At 38.3% G+C, this 25484-nt stretch overlaps 1 protein-coding gene and 1 long non-coding RNA gene across 3 annotated transcripts; one reads left to right on the top strand and one right to left on the bottom strand.

Annotated features, from left to right (window-relative positions):
• Window positions 1-4942: 4942 nt before the first annotated feature.
• Window positions 4943-24927, bottom strand: ccdc186 (coiled-coil domain-containing protein 186). 2 transcript variants are annotated; one of them, XM_086064663.1, is made up of 16 exons: window positions 24781-24927; window positions 22957-23849; window positions 21387-21513; window positions 20882-21010; window positions 19575-19787; window positions 19363-19482; window positions 16985-17089; window positions 14915-15013; window positions 13484-13570; window positions 13262-13404; window positions 12165-12420; window positions 11663-11852; window positions 10221-10313; window positions 9429-9648; window positions 6394-6613; window positions 4943-5560 (listed from the first exon to the last, which is right to left on the bottom strand). In XM_086064663.1, exons 2-16 carry the CDS (start codon window positions 23826-23828, stop codon window positions 5477-5479), a joined length of 2958 nt encoding a protein of 985 aa, XP_085920789.1. In that variant the 5' UTR covers window positions 23829-23849; window positions 24781-24927; the 3' UTR covers window positions 4943-5476. The 2 variants fall into 2 exon arrangements, with proteins under 2 accessions (XP_085920789.1, XP_085920790.1); XM_086064664.1 differs by having other exon boundaries at window positions 10233-10313.
• On the top strand, window positions 9091-21917 carry LOC147156531 (uncharacterized). Its single transcript, XR_015091730.1, has 2 exons — window positions 9091-9658; window positions 21438-21917. It is a non-coding gene; the product is annotated as an uncharacterized LOC147156531 (long non-coding RNA).
• Window positions 24928-25484: the final 557 nt, after the last annotated feature.

Genomic DNA, 25484 nt, shown 5'->3' with positions numbered 1-25484 from the left:
AGTACAAAATATAATATACATATGTATTTTTATATATATATATATTTACAATTATGCTGAATTTGTAATTTGAGTGTAATAATTGAAATAGAATTTTGATTAATTGTACCACCCTAGTTTCACGTGATACATTTCAAGTTTTAATGTGACAAGTTGTGCGTTTTCTACATGTTAACTCTGTAAGACGTTAAGTTTGACTTAAGCATTCAGCAAAACAAATCAAAGCAATTACTTACGGTCCTGGTCAATCTTAATATAAAAAAACAAACAAAAAAACTTTAACCTTATTTTTTCTCTTCACAGTATTATAGAAGAGCAGCATAGTTATGAGTTTATTTATATTAAGACACAAAAAGGACTCTGCCAGTGACCTGAAGTCGAAATGAAACTTAACCATGTTTTGATGCAAAAACCTGTCATGTTAAAACATGAAATTGATCCCGTTAAATTGTGAAATGGAGTATGCTAAAATGTGAAATTTATCACACGATCACAACCTTTTTTCTTCTTCAAATGTGGCAGCACATGAAATAGTTAAACAGCAAAAAGCTTCTTTTTATTATTATTTTCAATTGATCTATTTACAGTTTTTTTTGTCTAAGCACATTGTGTAATACATTATAGTAGCTTACAATAATATTAAAGGTGCTTTTTCTGAAAAAAATCTCAGTCTCGATTTTGATGAAAACTTCTGCTAATGCGATGCTACTTCAATGGTAGTCATGACGACGGGAATTGGGGGCGGTCCTTGGTGTCAAAAGTTTGAGAGGCACCTGGTGCGGTTTGAGTCCGTCAGGCCGGTTATCTCTTTCCACAGAGGGCCCCCATCAGGAAAGGCGGCTTTGGCCATTTTCAAGTGTAGTCATCCAAAGCCGGGAGGAGAGTCGGTATTTTATCAGCGAGCTAAAAATAGCCTCCCGGCGACTTGAAATGGTTACACAGTATCAACCGGCCGCGTGTCACTGCGCCTGCAGCCGACTGGGGAGGAAAAATGAAAATGACAAACGACCCCTGCTTGAAACTAAGATGGAAAGGCCGTAAGGAAAAGAAAGTTAACCAATTATTCAAATTACTAGGGGTGTCAGGCGACGATCACATTTTTTAATCGTAATTAATCGCATGACTTCAATAGTTAACTCATGATTAATTGCAAATTTTATATCTGTTCTAAATGTACAATAAAAAAAAGCTTTTCATACTCGTAACAAAAGTGGAAACAAATGTTAGACTAATAGAAATATGGCTGCATCTTTTGATACATTAATTTCATAATTCATAAAATTGAGTTAAAATTTAAAAGATGTACTACGATATTGATTTATGTTGGTCATTTTTCTGCCACTAGAGGGCATAAGTGCATTTGTAAGACATTGGTGACATGAAAAAAATCGTGTGCGTTGACTTGTTGTTTTGATGTCACGCAGTAAATCCTTGCTGTGCTTAAATCCTATCACGCAGTGTGCTGTGTGACCTCCAGCTTTGCCGACTGCGCTCCTTTTGAGGAGAAAAGGACTCAAAACCTGCCTCGTCCACAAAAACAAATACAAATCTGTCTCAGGCGCACACACTTGTTCCATTTCATGACATTCACTGCAGGTGAAAACAGCAAAATCAACAACAATAACATTACACAAGGTTAAGACGCATGTCATTTTATTCCCTTGAGCCGCACGCACACACACGCATTTTGTACTGTATATACACATGATCCGCTATTTACAAATGTATCTACAAGTATATATTAGAATCACAGTTTGAATATTCCATACTGACAAAGCCCACTTAAATCATTGCACAGAACCAGAGGTGGAAAATACAGGTCCAGAAAGTAAAACCCCTGCCACAGTTTGGCTTTAACCCCTGATGCTACCTAGCTAGCTAGCTCTCTAGCAGGAAAGTGAGCACCATGGGAGCTAGCTAGCATCAGGGGTTAAAGCCAAACTGTGGCAGGGGTTTTACTTAAAGGTGCAAGCTAGCTAGCTCCCGAGCAGGTAAGTAAGCACCCTTGGTAGATAGCTAGGGAGATAGCTAGCTAGCACCTAAAAGTAAAAACCCTGTCACAGTTTGGCTTTAACCCCTGATGCTACCTAGCTAGCTAGCTCCTATGGTGCTCGTTTACCTGCTAGGGAGCTAGGTAGCTAGCTAGCATCAGGGGTTAAAGCCAAACTGTGGCAGGGGTTTTACTTTCAGGTGCAAGCTAGCTAACTCCCTAGCAGGTAAGTAATCACCATGGGAGCTAGCTAGCTAGCACCTAAAAGTAAAAACCCTGCCACACTTTGGCTTCAACCCCTGGTGCTACCTAGCTAGCTAGCTCTCTAGCAGGTAAACGAACACCATGGGAGCTAGCTAGCACCTGGGGCTAAAGCCAAACTGTGGCAGGGTTTTTACTTTCAGGTGCTAGCTAGCTAGCTTACTAGTTAGCTCCCATGGTGCTCATTTACCTGCTAAGGAGCTAGCTAGCATCAGGGCTAAGGCCAAACTCTGGCAGGGTTTTTACTTTCTGGACTTGGATTTGCCACCTCTGCACAGAACAAAAACATTTGATTTGAATTTAAAAAACAAACAAACCCAAAAAGCAATAATAAATCACATTTTGCAGGCGTCAGTTCAAAGATACCTTAATCATGTTTCATTAGAGGGGTGGGAATCCCATTTAAGCCCCTTTCACGCTCCTTGTCATCGCCTTAAGGATTTGATTCTCTCTCTCTCTCTCTCTCGCTCGTTCTCTCTTTCATATGTTGAAATCATTGTTGTTGCCGATGTCGTCACACATCGAATGACCCGATTTCAGCGCGTGAAAGTGGCAATAACCCGCTTCGCTGGGTTCTGTATAAAAGCCGCCGGAGCGTAAATTCCGCTGTTCCGGCTACTTTGCGGGATATCCGCGTAAGAGCGTGTATTTTGTTTACATGATCATCATTATTTTCCCTAAAACATTACAGCTCAGGGATCAAAGAAAGACCTTTTTGTATCGACCGGTCGTTGTCCCCTTCATCTGGTATGCGCGCGTGAGACCTAAAAGCAAAGAGCGATCACGCCGCCGAATGGAACAATCATCAAAGTCAACGCGGTCCGAGCGGACGTGAGGAGTAAACCAAAACGCTCGCTGCAATCCAAGAAAAAAAAAAAAAAGGTGAGCAAAAACGTTGGCAGACGTTGCTTGGGCCCGGAATAGCAAACCACAATAAAGTCAAAAAGGAAGGACACACATTGCACTTTTGTCCCTGGATCGATTTTTGTACGTTTTGCAGCGAGACAAGCAGGAGATGCGAGAAAGACAATGACAAGAATACCTAAACATTTAAGCTATTTCTATATTAAGCGAGAAAAGTTAAGCATGAATTAATTGACATTCAAAACATTGGCTGTGCAATTAATTGAAATTCAAAAATCTGCGTAATCGTAAACAAACAAAAATAAAATTATTAATTCTAATTTTGAGTTGTTTTAATGTATATATTTGCACTTTTTTTTTATTTTAAAATGACTCATTTAACTCATTCACTGCCATTGACGGAAATAATTTGAACTATTTCTATTAGTTTAACATTTTTTTCACACTTTTGTTAACAAGAGTATGAAAACCTAGAATTTTTTTGTACATTTAGAACAGATATTACATTTGTGATTAATTGTGAGTTAACTAGTGAAGTCATGCGATTAATTACGAGTAAAAATTGTAATCGCCTGGCGCCCCTAATTTCTTTAAATCTTTTTTTTGCCTAAAATAAAAGATTATTAAAAATTAGGGGCATCAGGCGATTACATTTTTTAATCGCATGACTTCACTAGTCTCACGATAAATCACAAATTTCATATCTGTTCTAAATGTACAAAAAAAAATTCTGTGTTTTCATACTCTTGTTAACAAAAATGGGGGGGGGGGGTGGAGTTAAACTAATAGAAATAGTTCAAATGATTTTTTCAAAAGTCTATAGCTGTCAATGGAAGTGAATGAGTTAATAAATCTTGTTTGGTCCAAAAGGAACTTGCATAATTATAGTGTTTCAAAATATGTTTTTTTTTAAACATTTTCTTGTTTTATACCAAAAAAAACCTCATCATTGTCATAATCGTGATTTCAATTATTACCAAATGAATCGTGATTAATATTTTCTTCATAATCGGGTAGCTTTAATGTGTGTTAAATCCCTCATGACACCCCAATAAATAAAATTTTATAAGCAACTCCCTGTCCAAAAAGAACCTGATGAATTTTTCTGACCGATACCAGTATGTGTACTCACAGATACTTCCAGTACTTTCGATGTATTAAATTTCACTCAACACAACAAAAAATGTGAACAAATAACTTTCTTTCTAATACAGATGATGATTCGCCAATTATTGCGGAGGAGGACTTACTTAATATCAGATTTGTATTCCCTTTCAAGATTGGTGGCTGGCATCGGCAGTCTCTACAAGAACCCGATACCTTAATATACATGCTTGTCGTGGTGCCTTGAGATAAAAGTTTCCATGAACATGTTCCAGGCCCACAAAAAGCCTGCATTCATTGAACTTGTTCTTCTTCTGGGCGGTCTTTTGGTAGCACTAGCGCATTAGCGCCACCAACTGATAATGTCCTTCCACTGCAAGGAAACCAATATGCATTGGTGGTGGCAAATCCAGGTCCAGAAAATAAAAACCCTGCCACAGTTTGGCTTTAGCCCAGGTGCTAGCTAGCTAGCTCCCATGGTGCTTGTTTACCTTTTAGGGAGCTAGCTAGCTAACCTAATGGTAACATATCCATCACCTTCAACTGATTCAATTATAATCAAAATCCACATTTTAAGTGATTGAAATCAACTTGTGAGGAAAAAGCTAAAATGTTTGAGGTCATTCTTCCAAAGTCAATTTAAATTAACAGCAGTGTTCTAAAATATCTCAATCAAGAAAGTAATAACGATAAATGCCGGGAACGATGAGACTAAAATCATAATGCAAGAAAAAATATATATATTTAAAATAAATCACATTTAGGCATTTTATACATGTACTTCCATTTTAAAGAGCTTTTGGGTAAGATGCTTGCACCGCGTCACAAAATGGCTGCTGCTTCACATATGGAGTGCTCCGTTTTTTACGGGGTACGGCAAGCAAGCTTTTCCAAAATATGTTGGCTTTTGAGGTTTACTTGGCGGATGGCGCTGTTGAAAAGAGAACCCGGAGACAAACAAAATTTGGTCCATTTTCTTTGTGAGAATCGAGCGAGTCTACATTCAGTATGACATCAAATGTCCACAGAGGAATCGCGACGCGGCTCACGGCGAGGAAACGCCGTCGTACCGAAACCGCTGCAAAGTTGACAGAACAATTCAAGTAAGTCGGAAGGTGACGGCAAGAAGAAGACGAGGAGGTGGTGGTCTCCAAAAGGATGCTACTGGCACATTTATGAGAGTCCTTCGTGTGTTGGATTCAAGGCGTCCATTTTAAAAAGGACCGTCCTTCACATAGTCCTTAGTAGTCCTTTAACTTACTTCCGCCTTGCGCCGTCTACGGGGTCCCGCTGCTGTTTTATCAGCTTCTCGATCTCTGCGCCCAAAGTCTGAAGGTTCTCCTGGAAAATGCAAAGCCCTGAAGTGAGTTTGGGATTCTACAGAGATAGTTAGTACTGCCTGTAACTATCGAATATTTATTGAATGTATTCATCTATCGAATAATCAACTAATTGGATTGCTTTAGTGCTGTCACTATCGAATTTTCATTTTTAGAATCGGTAAATCTATCGATTTAAACGATTAGTCGACTAATTGGATTCATTTAGTGCTGTCACTATCGAATATTTTTAGAATCGATTAATCTATCGATTACTTAATCGATTAATCTGATTCATTTGAATTTTGCATTCAAGTGTATTTTAAAAGCATTTTTTCCCTAATTACCGTTTATTAACCAGTGATTGGTGTTTTATTCATACAGTAATAAAAAAAATGGTGGGGATTGATGTTGTACCATGTTAACAGTTCGGTCATTGTTTTCCTAAGTAAAACAGATCATCAATATTCTTTCATGAAGTACTACAGAAGTCAATCAACAATTACTGTTGATATGCTGAAATCAGTGGATTTGGACCTAAAAAAAAAAAAGGCTCCAAACGATTACTCTCTTATTAAAATAATCGTCGATGAATTTGATAATCGATTAATCGGTTAATTTTGACAGCTCTAGTTATAGATATTGTCAGGTGGAAACCGTGTACATTCAAATATGGTCAATTAAAAAAAAATATGGCTGTAGGGCATGTCAGTTATCCCGGACGAGCCCCACGAGAGAATCCATGCTGGCATCATGTCCTACCATTTAATCATTAATCGTAATAAATCAACCATTTTATCTCTAACTACATGAATGACTATATTGTTGTTGAAATTTCGCCAAATTAGAGCTTACCTTGAGTGTGATATTCTTCAACAGCGTGTCTTCCAGCACCGCCTGCAGCTTCCTGTTGATCTCCAGCGACAAGTCCAGCGTGAGCCCGCTGTCGGCCGGGTGCGAGGTGTACAGCGACGCCATGATGCCCCCCCGCCGACTCAGGTGGGCCTTGTTGAAGTCCGACGCCTCCGACGACAGGGCGCCCGACTCTTCCCTTAGCACGTAGCTCTGTATGATTCTGCGCAGAGGAGAAAGAAGAGTTTGACATCCATCTGAAGGCGCAAGTACTCTTGGTTTAACGCCAAAGTTGTCCCACTCGTGAGGACAAACAGGACGGACGTCAAGGATATTGAATAAATGCTCAAATGTCTTTATGGAAAGCTGCTCCGGCATTTATTCGATATCCTGGATGTGGAGCATATCGAATAACTGCTCAAGCGGCTTTATGAAAAGACGTTTCAGCGTTTATTAAATATCTATTTTAAGGTCGTGCTTGTAGGCCAAAGAGTGGCACAAGTAAGACAGTCGTTCGACTAGTACGCAGAATTGGCTTACCAGTGAGGACAAGGACGGATATCGAATGAATGCTGACTTAATCTCAGGATTCTGACTTTATTCTGAGATTAAAGTCAGCATTCTCACTTCCATCCTGCCAACCTTTTTTTATTTCTCTTCCCTGGCCCTAATCCTCTTCCGTAGGTTTAAAATGTAAAATACTGCAACATCTAATAGATTTAAATTATAAATAAAAAATTTCCCCATGGCATAAAAAAATTTTTTTTTTATTTTTTATGAATGGACTTGAAAAACATTTTCCTGTTGAGGTAATGTGACATGTGAGCATGCCGGTGACAATCCAGCCACCCACGGCATTGATATTTTTGAAATACAAAAGCTCATTTTGGGCAGCGAAAGCTCGAGCCGCACAAAAAGGGAAGTCAGCGTTTTACGTACAAGATAATAAAAATGCTGACTGCAAACGAGCGACGACGGGATGAAATCGTCGCAAATCTTTTCTTACGTGCATTCCTTCTTTAATTAGTTTTTTTCCTTTTGCATACGAACCAGAAGGTTAAACTAAAAGACTAAAAACACATGACAACTACATGTAAGAACTAAACTGAATGTTTGAAAGCACTATATGCGAGCTCACATTTATAAAAAAATAAAATAAAAAATAAAAAAAACCCGCCACACACACGCAGGCTTGTCACAAAAGGACTTACCTGACACGAGACTTGCAGGGATCCATATTTGGAAAAAAAAGTGACAAAAATTATAGACGCGGATGCACGCTGATGGCGTCGACAAATAAAAACCAGAATATATCGTCACTGTTGGGTGGGGAAAAAAGAATTGCGCAACAATATTTGCACTCGCTGCACTGGGTTAAATAAACATGGTGGACTTACATGAGAGAATCAGATTTCAGCCACCTTCACCTTGTTGTCAATAAATAGCTAGCCTCCATTATTAAACATACGACTAGAGCTGTCATAATTAATCGATAAGTAATCGATTAGCAAATTAATCGACAACTATTTTAATAATTGAGTATTTTCCATTCTGAGAAAAAACTAAAACTAACTACAAATATTACCACCCCCCCCATCTGGATTTTTTTGGGGCCACTTTATAAAGTTGGAAATTTGCGAGTTTTTTTTCTTGCAAATTTGTCACTTTATTAAGTGGCAAATTTGTGAGTATTACCCCGTCTTTGAAAAAATATATACGTAGCCCTAATACGCCGTTGAAATCGAGTAATCGTTTGGAGCCATTTTTTATTCAAAATTGTTTAAACCCTCTGATTTCAGCATATAAACAGTAATTGTTCACCGATTTCTCTAGTCCTTCGTGAAAGAAGACTTATTATCGTCTGTGTTTAATTGAAAAAAGACATTTGCAAACATCTGTTTTTGGAAAACAATGAGCGAACCGGTAACATAGTACACCAACCCCCGTTTTAAAGCACTATACGAATGTGAGGTACGAAATAAACACCAATCGCTGGTTAATAAACAGTAATCGGGAAAAAAATGCTTGTTAATACACTTAAATGCAAAATTCAAATGAATCCGATTAATCGATTGAATAATTGATAGATGAATAGATTCTAAAAATATACAATCGTGACAGCACTACTAATGTCCAAATTTCACATTTTCATCCAGCCGATATTCACCAAGTTGCCCTGGATGGGAAAAAAAGTGCAAATTCGTACCCATGCTCTGGAAAGAGCTCCCACTGCCTCCTTGCCACTCAACTGACAATATCACAAAGCTATTTTTAGCTGGCCGAGCGTGGGATCTGTCCTGAATTGTAATGTAGGTTGGCAATTGACGACTATTTGCAGCGAGCCAATCTGATACAGCGCCTCGGTGGACTCTTTTCATAGGCCATTTGCTAATCAATGGATACAACTTAACGGATTTGCTCATTACACTGAAATGGATTTAGTGGCGGCAGCTATGAGAGACGATTAGGGGAGGGGCGGGGACTCCCCGCTTCCCCCGTGTCTTGGCAGCGGTCCACTCGGGTGCGATCGTGCCGACGGACGTCCTTCACGCACTTTTTTTTTTTTTTCCCGAAGCCACGGCCGTGAATATGAATCACCGAAGATGCATGCTAATTCATAAACTCCCCACGCCTTCAACTCGGCTATAAATAGCTTTTAATGAATGTTGGTGCATAGGTACGAATTTGTAAGTGTCTGTGTTAGCGCGTCGGGGACGAGTAGGGGCGGGGTCTTATCATTAATGCGTCTCAGCGTATGTCCTTCAAGGTCAATGAAAGTGCCAATCAAGAGGGGATTGATATACAGAGAGTTGCATTCATTTCATACTAATACTGGTTGGTTAGAATAAATGTACATAAGTTATCCCATATTTACTCATAGTATTGAAAGAGCATGATAAATGTAAAACGTAACTTTGTGGATTTCATTTATTGCCGGTATTTTTTGGGACCCGACCCCAGCGAAAAACGAGGGAACAAATAAATAAACAAATGTCAGTATGAATCCATTGATTGTCCCATCCTCCTTTGACACTCACTTGGTCTTTTTCCGAATCTCCTCCACCAGCTGCTTGATGTGGTCCTCCATGAACTCAATTTTCTCCTGCTTGCGAGCCAGCGCCTTCTGCAGTCGGACGATGCGCTCCACCAGCATGGCCTTGTCCACTTCCGGGAAGTTGTCCACGACCACCACCGAGTGTCTCTCTAGCGAGCGCTCCTCGCCGCCGCCGCCGCCCCCGTGCCGCGCGTTCAACGAGCCTTGTGGGAGGTAACGGCTAATTTCATCGAATTGTCACAAAATAAAATGGGATTGGGACTTCATGGTGAACTTCTTTAACTCATTCAAACCCAAAAATGTATAAATAAGTTTTTTAATACGTTGTCCTGCACTAACCAAGAACGTATTTATAAGTTTTTTTTTTAAATGCTAGAGCATACACAAGGCTTTGATGCAGCTTCTGAACTGAAAACGACCAGCAGGTGGCAGCAGAGTATAAGAGATCAACCAGGGCCATGTTGAAAAAGCTCGTTTACGCACAATTCTAAATAGATTTATGAATAATGATGAAACTTAGCTACATTTTAATGCTAATTACTGCAAAACGGAAACCTATACAAATATAACTTTTGCCCTGATGCAAGAAGAGACTCTAATCTTTCTTTTGGTAGGTTCCATGTTTTTAAAGCAATAGAACAGAATATTCCGTGGACCTTGCAAAATCAGTCCAAATCCAGTAAAACAGCCGGGAGCGAAGGGGATTGCTTCAGTGAAAATATATTTTGAGTGAATGAGTTAATGAATCTGGTGTGATGAAAGATTTGTGACAAACCAGGTGAAGCACCTGAGGAACTCGATCGGCTGCCCATGCTGCCGCCATCGCGGTCGCAGCCCCCGTTCTCGACCTGCTCCAGCCGCTTTCGAGCTGAGACAACAGAAAGGGAGGGGGGGGGGGTTGAAACAGCAGGGCAATCTTGTACTCCTCAAAAAAGGATTGTTCTGCCTTAGGAGGTCTGCACTCTACTGATTACCACTCTAGGCGTCAATCTATTTCCATCTGAACCTGAGCATTTATTTTTATTTTTTTTATTTCTCACCAAATTACCTTCACGTCACTGTATTCAAAACACACTTCAATCGCGCGCATTTCAAATCCTTACATTTAAATTGATGCCAAAGCGAAGTCTGATTACTTTCCTCACGTCTGCTCGAAGAAAAGTAATGCAGGTTGAGAGAGTGCATACACTAAGCTCAGAAAAGCTTGGAGAAGAAAAAAAAAAAGTCGAGAAAGATTAGCCTAACTAAGAGGAATGATCACAGGCTGCCTTCAGGAAACCTGAACTACCTTCTCTGCATGTATGCACATCACGTGCATACGTCATCGAAATGCTGAACTTGGCGTATGTGACCAGAGAAACAAATTCCAGGTTTTCATACTATTGTTAACAAAAGTGGGGGAAAAAAGGTTAAACTCATAGAAATAGTTCAAATTAATTTTTGACGTTCATAGCCGTCAATGGCAGTGAATAAGTTAATTAAAATTCAATTACAATTTCAATTTTTACACTCCACACTTACAAAATCTGCATAATCGTAAAATAAATACAAATAAATAATATTTTTGTGTTTAAATTGATACATTTGCACCTTTTAAAATAACTAATTTAATACATTTTGTTTAATCCAAAATAATTGTATTTGTCTTGACAATTTTTACATTTTGTACCAAAAAATAAATGATCGTCCCAATATTGATTTTCAATTATGACCAAAATAACCGTGATTAATATATTTTATGAATATAAAAAAAGTCTGCATTTTTCAAGAATATTTTTATGACCAAATACATATTTTCAGGATGAATGGCATATTATTACAAGTTTTATATTTGTAAAATCATTTGCTGAAATATGAATATTCCCTTGTTACACTATCGTTATATTTTGACTAACTTTGAAAAATACAACTTTGCTCACTTAAATCAAGAATATTTTTTCCTTAATTTTCTTTTTTTAAATAATCTGAATTTGTAATAACATTGACTTTTTCCTTCTAAAAAATATATATATATTTTTTTACACCTATTCATTTCTGTACTTAAATTAACAAAAAACAAAAATGGGAGTTAGCCCACTCTAGCTCTCAGTGGCTTACTCAGCAATGTAAAAAAATAAAAATATCACCCCCTGTAAGGATCACTGTATCTAAAGAGTTTACGATAATCCCTGCGTTAAAAGGACATGCTAATTACTGAACTCAAGGTTACTTCCTGACCTTGCGTTAGCTGCTTTGTCAGGTCCTTGATGTTGGCCGCCTGTTTCCTCTTCTGAGTCACCAGCTCGTCCCTCAGCTCGTCCACTCGCGTCTTGAGCTGGCTCAGTTCGCCTTGCAGCGCCGTCCTCTCCTCCTGCAGGCCGCGCACCTCCCGCTGCCTCAGCACCTCCTCCTGCTTGAGCCGTCGCGACTGCGAGATGGCGGACAGATGGAGGAGATATTAGTGAATCTAAAATGGGGGCATTTTGTTTCGATGCGGTTCTAATTGGGTCTCGTTAGATGGTGCAGGTGTAACTAATGTTGAGATTAGCGTCATTCGTGATTCCCCCCCTGAATGTCTTGGCAGTAAACATCACTATTATTATACTATGCACCTGTTCAGATGTTATGCTAATGAACAACTAAGCAGCACAGACAGCCATGTGGCAGATGCTCTAAAGGCTTGAATCGGTTCCCGCCGCGCGTTACGCGACGCGTCCTCCATCAGCGAGCGCCCCCCAACCTTGTCGTCCAGCGCACTGTTGGTCTCCTCCAGCTTGGCTTGCAGCTCGGCGAAGCGGCCGCCGAGCTGATCCAGCTGGGACTGCAGGGCGTTGCTCTCCGACTGCAAATGCGCGTTCTTGCTGCTGAGCTTCTCGGTGAAGCCCAGCAGCTCGGCCTCGCGCTCCCTGCTGCCCCACACGTCCCGCTGGAGGTCGGCCATCTGGCCGTTCAGCGAGTCCACCTCGTCGCATCGAGACGCGAGCTCCCGCTGGTCCCTGCCATACATCGCATTCAAACGATCAGCCGGAGAGAGGGCTTGCTTTGATTTTAATAGATTAGTCATTCAAATGAGCCAAGAAGTAGGGCAGCCAAAATGTAAATGTATTAATAAAGGAATACATAAATAAAAGTGAAAATAAAAACAGATTAAAAATAAAATCTCATTCAAATTTTTTTTACATAAATGGGAATAAAAACGATCCATAAATAAATAAATGTAAAAATAAATACAAAAATAAAAATAATTATAAACAATAATTGAGACTTGTGACAGTGGACAAGATAGTTGTGTCCATTGCTGGAGCGGCGAGACTTCCTTGTTTGCTGACCCGCTCATTTGACTATTGTAAGGCAATTTGCAACGGCAGAATCCAACCCAAGACACGCTTAGGACCGCCCCCTAATTTTAATAATATTTCAAGCATGAAATAAATAAATAAGAGAAAAGAGCGTTTTTATTTTTTTGCTTGATATTTAATTCTATTTATGTATTTATTCATTTATTTTTATATTAATTTTTATTGTTTGACTCATTTTTTTTATTTTTATTTTTTTACTTGTACTTATTTATTTTTGTATTTATTTCCACATGTATTTTTATATTTAAATTTTTTAAATCTCGTTTATTTTTGTATTTTTATTTATTTGTATATTTCCACATGGATTTTTTATTTATATTTTTTTAATCAGAATTTTTACTTGCGTTTTTATTTCCATTTATATAAATTTTGTAACTATATTTTTTTATATCCCTTTTTATTTTCACTATTATTTATTTATTTTACTTGACTTAAATCTGGGCAGTTTTGGTCCTCCATAGATAAGCGCATGACATACCGTTGATGCTCCTCCTGCAGCGCGGCCATCTTGTTCAGCTCGTCCCGCTGGCGTCCGATCTCGGCCTTCTGCCTGTTGATGATCTCCCGGTACTTGCTCAGCTCGTCCTCCCAGCGCGGGCGTTCGTCCTCCAGACACTTTAACTGGAGAGCGTGACAAGCAGGTTGGAGGCGGGCGGCGGATGGTATGACGCAGCCGAGCGGCGAGTGCCGCGACACAAACCTTGGTGCGGAGCGTGTCCAGCTCATCCATGCTCTCCTTGTAACTCCTCTTCAGGTCGTCCAGCTCTTTGGCTTTCACGCGATGTACCTGCAATAGTCGCAAATCTCTCAACCTCGGTGTCTTATAAAAAGAACGGCACTTGAGCGTCTTAAGGACAAAAAAGGAATAAAATATCCGACAAAAACACAGCAAATCGGAGCCAAACAGTGGGAATGTTCAAATTAAGTCAACTTCCAATCAGAGGAAATTTGATTGAAATCTGTTTTTTAAGTAGGGCCCGATTATAATCTGCCGATTATTGCCCTTCAAACTAATCGGCCAATTAGGCCAAGTGGCCGTTTATTTTCCCCTTAAAACGTTATAATCGAAGAAAACCGAAATTTTCCCACACTGTGAAAAAAACCATGCCTGCACCATTTAATAAGCCACCAATGACTTGGTGACGTTAAACTACATATTGCTTTCCACAATTCTCAAAATTCATCTCGCAACATGATTGGAGCAGTTCTCATATAACAAAGCGTTTAATTTTTCATTGAAATCAGTGCAATTGTTTGTGTGGTGCGGTGTGCTCGTCGCCAACACGAAAGCGACGTGTAATGATGTTTCGTCTCATCTTTTAAACAAAGCCATTAACAGGACTGGTGAGAGTCAACTTTTCCAAGAAGCTATTAGCGGGCCGCGGTATCCACGACAACCTGCCACCAAATGAGACGGAGCAAAACGTATTTCCTATTTGCTCCGTTAATTCATGACTTGCGCGCTTATTCCAATGCTAATGGAGTTTTGTTTTGTATAATTTATGACGTCTCTTGAGAATAGTGAACTATGATAAAGGAAGCAAATCTGCGTTTTTTTATTTATTTATTTTTTCCGCGGCGATATTTCTCAGAACGGAGGCGATATCGAATCAAGGAAAAGCAATGTTATGTTTGTATTCAACGCGAAGGTTGGGAAGACGCGCGTTTTAAATTGAAACGTTGACAGCTAACTGAAAACGACAGCAGCTTTAAGAGCTTTCTATTTATGCGTTTCAATTTGAGGCTTTTGGGGGCAAATGAGCGAGGCGGCGGGAAGACAGGAAGTGGGTGATGTCTTCTGGGCTTGCTGTCCCGATGCTCTGCTTTATATTGATTATTTCTAGGCCGTTTATTTTTAAAGTGTCCTTCCTTTTAGAAAGGATGATGATGATGGCGGGTGAAAACACAAAACAAAAAAAAACAAAAACAGGCCATTGTGTTTGGATTAAGTCCATGCTTGTGCACATGCGTATCACTTGCTCCTTGCAAAGGCAATCAAGCCTCTGGAACAGTTTTGTGCTTCAAGACCAGCAATAAATAATGACTATCAGGTGTTGATTTCCATTTAATATTCATGTGTAACCAGGATGTAGATGCGAGAATCATTTCGTTGTATGCAAAATGGTCTCACCTCTAATTGGTCCGTTTGTTCCTGCATGTGTTTCGCTAATTCTCCTTTGGTCTCCCTCAGTTTAGCATCCAGCTCATTTGATTTGATCTCTTCCGATTCCTGTAGGACGAATAATAACAAAAGACCCCCGTCAATCATTGCCTTGCCCTCATATCCACCGCCATTGTTCTTTATTAATTAATTAAGACGCAGAAGAAAGCAGTTCTTTACCGCCACCGCAAGGCGCATGTGAAAACTGCAGCAAAAAGAATTGCATTAACCAGCCCATTGGTTTTCTGCACTGCTTATCCTCACTCGGGTTCACGAATATTTTTGTATTTGATAGAAAATTGTTAAGTACAAATGCATCATTTATTTGCTTAAACTGCATTTAATTAATATTAATGAACCACTTTTCAATAAAGGCCAAAATGCGGACACGTCCACGTCAAAATTTAGCAGTAATAAATTTAAGAATAATTAGAGCTGTCAAACGATAACATTTTTTAATCAGATTAATCACATCATACAATTTTGATTATTCACTATTAATCACTTAAAAAAAAAAGAAAAGCCTTTTTTATCAAAAAGAAATTTCCTGCCAAATTTGAAGAGCATGTGTTAATTATTTTGACATTTAATGTTATGAGGACGTCTTCAACATTTATTTAATCCACTGCACACCCTCATCCTCCTCCTTTCTAATCAGTTAATTACTTGTATAATTTAAAATAGAAAAAAAATGACCCCAATATTTTGACATGAACAAATTTTCTCAATGCGCAAACATTTATTAAATGCTTTACTTGAATGCATGTAATTATGTTTATTGCTCAAACACAACCTGTGCTCCCTTAAACGTAGCCACCCCCTATCACGCTAAAGGATAATCTAGGTTCAAAATTAATAGTGCGATTAATCTGCGTTAATTCATGATTAATTCACTATTTTTTTGTGATTAATTATCAGTTAACGCTTTAACTTTGACAGCAGTAATAATAATGCATATATATGTGGAGACTGGGTTCAAGTTGTATTTTACAATTTTAACTCATTCACTGCCATTGACGGCTATAGACGTCATTTTAACTATTTTTATTAGTTTAGCATTTTCCCCCACTTTTGTTAACAAGAGTTTCAAAACCTAGAATAGTTTTTATTGTATTAAAAATTGGGATTAATCGTGAGTTAACTGGTGAAGTCATGCGATTTAATTATGGATAAAAAAATTCATCGCCTGACGCCCCTAATTTTTAATAATCTTTTCTTAAAAAAAAAAGTTTATTAATTGTTATTTTTTTAAAGAAAATATTTTTAAAAAATTAATCGCCTGATGCCCCTAATTTTTTAATAATATTTTCAAAAAAATTTTTTTTTTTTTTTTTTTTTTAAAGAAAAGATTATTAAAAATTAGAGGCATCAGGCGATTAAAATTTATAATCGGAATTAATCGCATGACTTCACTAGTTAACTCAAGATTAATCACAAATCTGTTCTAAATGTACAAAAAAAATTCTAGGTTTTCATACTCTTAACAAAAGTAGAAATAGTTCAAATGAATTTTTGACGTCTATAGCCGTCCATGGCAGCGAATGAGTTAAAAATGTGCAGAATTCCACAAGTTACTTCATGTTAAAGATTAGATCTTGGCTCTTAATGTGAAAAGAACCAATGTCTTACAAATGCACATATGCCCTCTAGTGGCAGAAATGACTATCAATGACTAAAAGATGCAGCCATATTTGTATGAGTTTAACATTTTTCCAACTTTTATGTTAACAAGAGTATTTAGAACAGATATGCAAATGTTAGATAAAATCGTGAGTTACCTATTGAAGTCATAAAATTAATTGCGATTAAGAAAAAATTAATTGCCTGACACCACTAATACGAAAATGAAACAAAATATATAGAATACAATGACAGTTAAGAACGTTCAAAGTGCACAGCGTTTGGAACATATTATTCCAATTATAATTGAGCTCAACGGGAAACTTTTTTTTTTCTTCAGTTGGAAGGTCGCCCAAGCGTCATAGAACAGATTGCATTTCGCCCCGTTTTCAAATAAACAGAATACAAAATGTGTCCGACCTGGTATGTTCGGATCATGTCCTGGCAGTTCTTGCGGATCTGCTCCGTCTCTTCTTTGGCTTGCGTCAGTTTGGACGTGATGTCCCTCAGCTTGTCTTTTGACTCCTGCGCACAGGAGAGACGGATGGAAAACATGACTCATTCATTGAGCAACAGTCTCTGGCATACATCGATTCTCATTTGATTTACTTCTGTGAAGCCGCGCTCATTAATAGATTGCTTCGGCCATCGTTTAGTTAGTCTGAACTTGTAGTTGCATTTAATGATATGATGGGTTATCCATTTTTGTGTGCGCGCACGCGTGCGGACCCGGAAAGATGTTTGCCCTGTTACGATGAAGTTTTCCCTGGGGAGGTTATAAATAAATAAAACATCATCATTATCAAGAAATAGCGCCGACCTCACTGTGTAATTTTCATCCCATTTCAGATTGCCAATCAAATCGAAAATATACGCAACTAATCATGCTTTTGTCAGCAGCTGGCGCAATTTCAAAACACTCCTTATTTAATAAACAAGGAGGCTGCATCTAAATGAAGACAATACACATCAAAACAACATTTCAAAAATGTTGCCTGGAAATGAAGGTCGAGGCAATTTAATTAACCACGTCAACGCTTATGATTCTCGATTGCTTTTCAAAAATAACATTTCATTACCATAAATACGCATATTCACCGGGTGATAAAAATATACAGATTGAGGTTGTTGTTTTCTCATTCATGCTTTACATTATTTTGACAAAAGTATTGGAATGAGATGAAGTGAAAACGGGAAAATGAAATTCTATTTGGGAGTATTTACTACAAATCATGTCATCTTTGTCAGTGGCAGATTCAGGTTTAGGTTAGAAAATACTTAAGAAGAAAATATTAATTAAGATTAATTTGGTAATAAATGAAATCACGATTAGGACTAGGGGTGGGTGATATGGCCGAAAAATTATACCACAATATTTAAAAAGAAATGTAAAAATATTTACTGAACAATAGATTATTTTTTTTAATACTGAATTTAATATTTAAGCCACCTTTTTTTCCACGATTGAAATGTAAACAAATATCAAAAATAGCAACCGTAATGGAATACCTGTGCGAGGTCTAATTGTAACATAACTGTTTAAAGCACATTTACACAAACAAAACACAAACCTTCAGAAGTCAGTGGCAAATTTCACGAGTCAAGAAAGTCCATTATTTTCTCCTCTTAACTTTAACGGCAACAGCTTTCCTGCAAACAATTGTATTTTTTTGCATCATATCTGACCTCTTGTAGCCTCCAAACGACGAAGGTAGCTCACTGCCACTTTGCTGAAGACGCGACCGAACTGGATGCTCACGGTCTCGCGCGCGCCGACATTGTTTTTATGCAGCGGCCAACGACGCGTGTATGTCCAAATGGACATGAAGACGTATGATGTTACGGATTACGTCGTCACGTTAATTTTGCGGTATTTCCAATTTTTATCACCCAAAAAAATAATAATACACTGGTAATATCGTAGAAGGTATGAAATGGGATTTGTTTTCTGGTACAAAACAAGAACATTTTTAAACATTTAAAAAATATTAAGACAATTAATTAAATATGTTCATAACTTTTCTGATGAAACGTGGACTTAAAAGGGGGGTCTGTATCTTTTTTGGATGGTAGGAACACTGCCACACAAATAAAACTACAAATGTGCTGACTGCTTTATGGCATACGTCAAAAGCTACCCCGGATGAAAGGACTAAAAAAAACGTTTTCCTTCATTACATAACATTTTTGTCCATATGGCACAGCCATAAACAACGTAAACTGAAAGTTCCTAAGTGTTGCTTTAAATGAGTCGGTGCAAATATATACATTTCAACAACTCAAATTTAATATTAACTCATTCACTGCCATTGACGGCTATAAACGTAAAAAATTCATTAAAAAAAATTCTATTCATTTAACATTTTGTTCTACTTTTGTTAACAAGAGTATCAAAACCTAGAAAATTAATTATTGTAAATTTAGAACAGATATAAAATGTGCGATTAATCCCGAGTTAACTAGTTAAGTCATGCGATTAATTATGATTTCAAATTTTAATCGCTGGACGCACCAAAAATTTAAATAAAAGATTATTAAAAATTTGGGGCGACAGGCAATTACAATTTTTAATCGTAATTAATCGCATTACTTCACTAGTTAACACACAATTAATCGCACATTTTATATCTGTTCTAAATGTACAATATTTTTTTTCTAGGTTGTCATACTCTTGTTAACAAAAGTGGGAAAAAAAATCTTAAAACAGAAATAGTTCAAATTAATTTTTGACGTTCATAGCCGTCAATGGCAGTGAATGAGTTCATGTCCGAACCAAAAAACACAAAAAAGCCACTTGCCTTGTGGGCATCGGCCTCACTCTTGAGTTTGTTCTGCGCCCATTTGACCTTGATAAGATGAGAGTTGTTCTCCTCCTTCAACTTTTCCACCTCGCGCGTCAGCCGGCCGACTTCGCCTTCCTGAGAACGACCAAGCAAACGCAATGCAACGACCGCAGGAGCCAACATCTTTGACTTCCTGGAACGATCATTTCCGCAAACGAAAGGAGGACCTTGGCGTCGCACAGCTGCTGCAGACGGCCGCGCTCGTGAGCGAGCTGGTTCCCTCGCAGGGCCTGGCGGTCCACTTCCTTTGTGGCCTCGCGTAGCTTCTTCTCCAAGCTCTCCTTGTCTCGCCTCAGGTCCAGGGCCTCCTTCTCCCCACGGACATATTTCATCACCATGGTTTCCTTTTCTTGGCGTGCTTCGTCACACTTTCTGTTCGCCTGAAAGGGAGAGTACACGTTTTTTAAGATGCAAGCAGTTAGCTCATCCCCCAAGACGGCCAACTTTTTAAACCTCTCGCAGGTAATATGTGATAAAAGCGGTTCTACTCGAGCTCTTATTGTTCAATGGACGGTGAAATTAAAACTCATTGGGTGTGAAGAGAAAGAAAAAAAAACTCGAACTGAAGTGTGCACGGTTCTGGATGAAAAATGCCTATTTGCTTTACAGGTGATTATTTCCAATAACAACATGTTTGACGTGCTAAAACTTCTGGTTGCTAAAGTTAAGCACAATGCAAAAAAATAATAATAATCAACAAAAAAAAACACTGAATTGCACAAAATTTTAATAGCTTTTATTTTAATGCATAAATTTGCTGTTTAAAATCTACTGGCCGCTTACAGATGACAAATCTGCTCATGACGTGTTGGTAACTTGGCTTTAACCGCCGCACTATTGTGGCCATGGAAGTATCTGTGAGTATTGTTTGTAAATGTATAGAGTAATCGAGTGTGATAATATAAGGTAACTAGAAAAAGTGCAATTTCTGCTTATAAAGTAAATGGAAAGATAAATTATGTGAAAATTACTCATTATTAATTGTAGTTGGATGATAAATAAAAAAAGGAAAACTGCATTAACGCTAAGGCGCTTCAAGCGGGAATTGAACTCGGAACCTTCCACATGCCAGTTGTGTGCTTTAACCACCGCACTATAGTGGATATGGAAGTATCTGTGACATTGTATGCAAATGTGTCGAGCTGAAAAGATGATTCATTTAGTAATAAAGATGTCAGATTATATTTATTGGATAACGATTATTTCAGAAATTGCATTTGGGGAAGGGGGGGGAAAGTTTGAGGCAGAGGCTCCAATTTGAAGCAATTCAGCATAAATAATGGTACAAAGAAAGACGTTTTACGTTACGACTGGTCGCGCCACTCCTAAAACCACTTTCAAATCAGCATATTTATCTATTTACTTGAAGCCAAGCGGCAAATGGATCAAAAAGCAGGTTTAACACTGGCCCGGGGGCCGCTAGACGAACGCGAGTCGTTTATCAAAGAGCCCCTAACATAGCGTCCGGTTTCACCTGTTCCAGGCGGGAGGCCATCTCGTTCTGCATCCGCATCAGGCCAGCCTTAGCCGCCTGTTCCTGCTGAATAAGTTTGTCCCGGGTCTCCTTCAGCTCCCTCTGCAACTCCTTAACCCTGCCCTCCAACTGTCAGCACAAACACAGACGGGATGGTAAACAGGGCGAACGTGTTGTCGGCCAATGAGTCAGGCCGCCGGCGACACAAAGGCCGCTTCTCTGCAGCTTTGATTTCGTCACGGCAGGCCTGTGTCTGCCTTAATTGCTCTCTTTTTGTCTGTGATGTGATTAGCATCAATCTGTTTGCGCTGATAAAATCCAAACACGGTTTGTGTGCCAAAGAGGAACACGTATGTATGGTACGGCATTTTTACATTTAAAAAATTACATAAAAAAAAATAAATAGATAATACCACTAAGATCTCCTCAACGCTGAAAGTTGTGGTAAATGAAAATAAAAATGTGAGAATAGACAACAAGAGGAAAATGAGAAAATGGCACTAACATTTCTGATGGTGCCCATGTGCTGCTTCTCCGTCTCCGCTTTCTTTTTCAGCTCCTCCTTCATGTTGTCCTTCTCAGAACAGATGCCCAAGATTAGGTCCTGATGCCTCTTGTTTTCCTCCAGCAACCTTCACAACACACCAATTTGACTTACATATGTAAATGCGACAAATTGGAATGTGAAGGTGAGGATTTTATTATTATAATTTTTTTTAAAATATGGCATGTAATTGAATGTTTTTTTCCCTCTGGGTCTCTGGAAAAAAATTGTCTAAATTATTATAATTTTTTCATAGTGTTCCCTTGCTATAATGCGGTTCACTTTTCACGGATTTTTTTGTGTGTGCAATTTTGCAGGCTTTTTTTTTACGGTAATGTACCTGTTTTATAAATTTTTTGAAGGTTTGAACATTGAGAATGTTTTAACAAGAGAGAAAATGTAAAATGTCTCGATGAGAAAAGTGTATAAATTGTGTGGTGAGGTGTTTTAGAGCCTTAAAACATTTATAATAAATGTAAAAACTACAGCTAACTACTTTGCGGATTTCATTTATTGTGGGTATTTTTTGGAACCTAACCCCAGCAAAAAAACAAGGGAAGTCTGTATTGTTTTTAGATAAAGAATCTTTAAATTAATTAACTCATTCACGGCTATAGATGTAAAAAAATTATTTGAACTATTTCTATTAGTTTAACATTTTTTTCCCACTTTTGTTAACAAGAGTATGAAAACCTAGAGATTTTTTTTTTTACATTTATAACAGATATAAAATTTGTGATAAAAATTTTCAATCGCTTGAAGCCCCTAATTTTTTGTAATCTTTTCTAAAAAAAGAAAGAAAAGATTCTTAAAAAATGTTAATTATTATTATTTTTTTTAATACTTATTAAAAATTAGGGGGGGCTGTCGATTAAATTTTTATGAATTAATGGCATGACTTCACTAGTTAACTCACGATTAATCATACATTGTCTAAAAATGTCCAGAAAGTGACCATAAAACTGTCCAAAAAGGAAGAGGAAAAGTTGAAAATTACCATAGAATGTCCATCAAATAGCCCAAAAATGTACAAAAAAAATTGATTTAAGAAAAGACAGGAAAGAAAATGTTCAAAAAGTAACCATAAAATGTCCAAAAACAAAAAAAGAAATCCTGAAAATTGCCATAAAATGTCCCAAAAATTTTCAAAAATCTGAAATTTGACAGAAAGGCAGAAAATATACAAATGTATGAAAAACATGATAAATAAAAAATAAATATATATTTAAAAAAAAAAACGTAAGACATAAATAAAGTAGAAGAACAAGAATCTCAAAATATTGGATGCTGCAAATTGTTCTGTTATGGTGCAACTCTAATTAATTCGACTAACCCCAACACACTGTTTCCTTCATCACAATGTTTAAATGTCTTGTGGCTCCAGACAGATTTTTTGTTATTTATTTGGCCTAAAATGGCTCTTTTGACAGGAAAGGTTGCCGACCCTTGCTCTAAGTGGGAATAGAATGTCAAAAAAGCTGCGAAACTAACAAACAGTTAAGACAAAAATGAACATTTTAGAAGAGTATACCTCTGGATGGACTTTTCCTGCTGCGCATACTTGTACTGGACGCACTTCTCAAAAACCAACATGCAGTCCTCCTGCTCCGAAGGGACTCCATTGACGGGCGGGCTTCCTTTCCTCCCGCCCTCTCTTTCAACTTCAGGAATCTGACAGGTCATCAGCTCCGACTCTAACTCGTCCAACAGAGACTCCTGCGACAGGGATCGCTGGATCTGCGAAATCAGCTTCCGGCTGCAGTCCGTGTCGTACGGGCTGGACGTAGAATCGGAGGGCGCCGACATGTTGGCGCCGCTTTGAGGGCTGGAGGCCGGCGAGGAGCTGACGGTGTCCGAGGTGGGGGTGGAGGGGCCGTTGGAGATGCCCGATGTGGTGGTCGTAGAGTCGCAGGGTGAGTTTTTGGAAGTGCCGTGGATTGACGGGGATGACGGACTCTCGGTTAATCCATTGTGGCTCCGTGGTGACGGCTCCCTGCCGTTCGGAGAATCATTGTCTTTGCCAAAAGTCAATACAGCTTCGGCGGAGGGGGAGCTTTCAACTGCATCACCCGGGGCCACCAAACATCCTTTCTCTAAAACAGGTGGTGGCTTTTCCTCTTCTGTTGAACATGTAATACTATCACAGTTGTCATCCGAGGCCGGCTCATCCCCTCCTTTTTGTCGTTCTATCTTTGTCGTTGAAAAACGATCGGTATTAGCTTTGATGAAGTCACCTTTTGTGTGCGCACATTCATCTGCTATACAATCATCAGACGTGGGTTCTTCGTTTTCTCCTTTAGATGTGCAGTTCTGGAGCTGCTGCACTGGCGGCAACTCTCCTATCAAGTCCACGTCCGACCCCTCCGTCATGTGTGCATCCGAGGCTGGATCAGGTTGCTCCATGGTGCCTTTTATGCATCAAATCTGACAAATTAAGAGGGAGAGGAAGAATTTAGTGGGAGACTGAAGGGTGCCAATATTGTTTTAGGCTATTTATTCAACCTATAATACCTAGAATAAACTCATACTACTTGCTTGACCGGGTTGTGAATAGAATCGCAGCAATATTCGTTATGAAGGGTATCCAAAAAGTCTCTATATTCTATCAGTGCTTCCACCCTACTTGGTATCGTGACTTCCTTGTGAGTAACGAGTTCCACAATACATATTCTAAATTACAAAGGGACTCAATGCACACTACAAAGTAGGTGTGGTCACCTTTGAATTGATTCAGCTCCTGATATGTGGCACGAAACACCAGAAAGCTATGCTAGTCATCTCACACACCTTGAAAGTGTTAAATGAGAATTATTCATCTGTCATTAACGTATGAAGTTAAACAGTTAAAAAAACAAAAAAAAAATCACCTTTAAATCAGCAAGAAGCGTGGATGCTCCTTTTGACAGGTGTCAGCTGTCAAGATGACAAGCCATAACGTCAACTTTTGAGCCCTTATTAAATAAGCATTTGGTGGCGGCCGTACCTTGTAGTATCACCGTGTAGATTGCGAACCAAAATATGCTAAACTGGCATTCGGATGCGATTTGTAGTCATTTGAATCGAGCTAAAGCCTACTATGCAGATGATAGCACGCAAGGTTATTCGCTTGCTCGTAGCATGTCGAGTTCCGACACTGCCGTTATTAAATATAAATAAACACCAAACGTCAGAACAATGTATTTCAATAAAGCGATACCAGACGTTAATGCGTCCGTCACGCTAAACTGTTTAGTTTGGCTTCTAGCGATCATAATGAAAACATTTAGCTAGCCTACAGCTACAAGCTAAGCTATTATGTCTTATTTCCGTGAAGCAGGCAAGCGTTTGAATAGAAATTCGTTTTCTAGTTACCCACCGAGTTTGGTTAATCCATGAGTGAAAAGATCTTTCAGGCGGTTTGGTTAACTTAATGATGAACTTTGAGCCGTGACTCTTGTCAGTCTTGCCAGCTGATCGGCCCAACAAGTCCTTTTAGGGATGACACATCAACAAATATGGCCACTGCTAGGGGAAACGGACAGAAGGCGTGAACCAATGAAAGGCAAAGGTTTTTGTGACGTATAAATTAAGTCACAAGTTTGCTCCTCCCTTTCCTTGTCTCGAAACATCAGCTGCGCAACGAAATACAAAAATTACACGTGATTACATTCTGTGTACACGTTTGATTTTTAGTTAGACTTAATTATAATGATAAATAAAAATAGTTAACTTTTTTTTATTTATGTGTAAGCCTATCTAAAATGTGCTAAATTGTTTAATAATAAAATAATAATTTGTCAATATTAACTTTATTTATTACACTTTGTTTATACAACCCAGATAGTAAATAATAAAATATTGAAATAATGTGTATGAATATTTATGTTGTGAAACATTTTGTTTTATTATCTTTAATAAGGAATTACTTTTAAAAACATACATTTGAATCAACCAATTATGGGAAAAACAGCCCAAAAAACTTAAAACAAATACTACTGGACTCTTGATATTGTATGTGATAACAAAGCCATGGTAGCACGGACCTGAAAACTCTTGTCAGCTTTTTCTTTAGTCATATGT

This window comes from Leptonotus elevatus, chromosome 20 (assembly GCF_054856555.1).
Source record: "Leptonotus elevatus isolate MCC_2025b chromosome 20, RoL_Lele_1.0, whole genome shotgun sequence".
Lineage (NCBI taxonomy): Eukaryota > Metazoa > Chordata > Actinopteri > Syngnathiformes > Syngnathidae > Leptonotus > Leptonotus elevatus.
The sequence above is the reverse complement of the archived record's forward strand: the minus strand, read 5'-3'. Positions and strand labels throughout refer to the sequence as shown.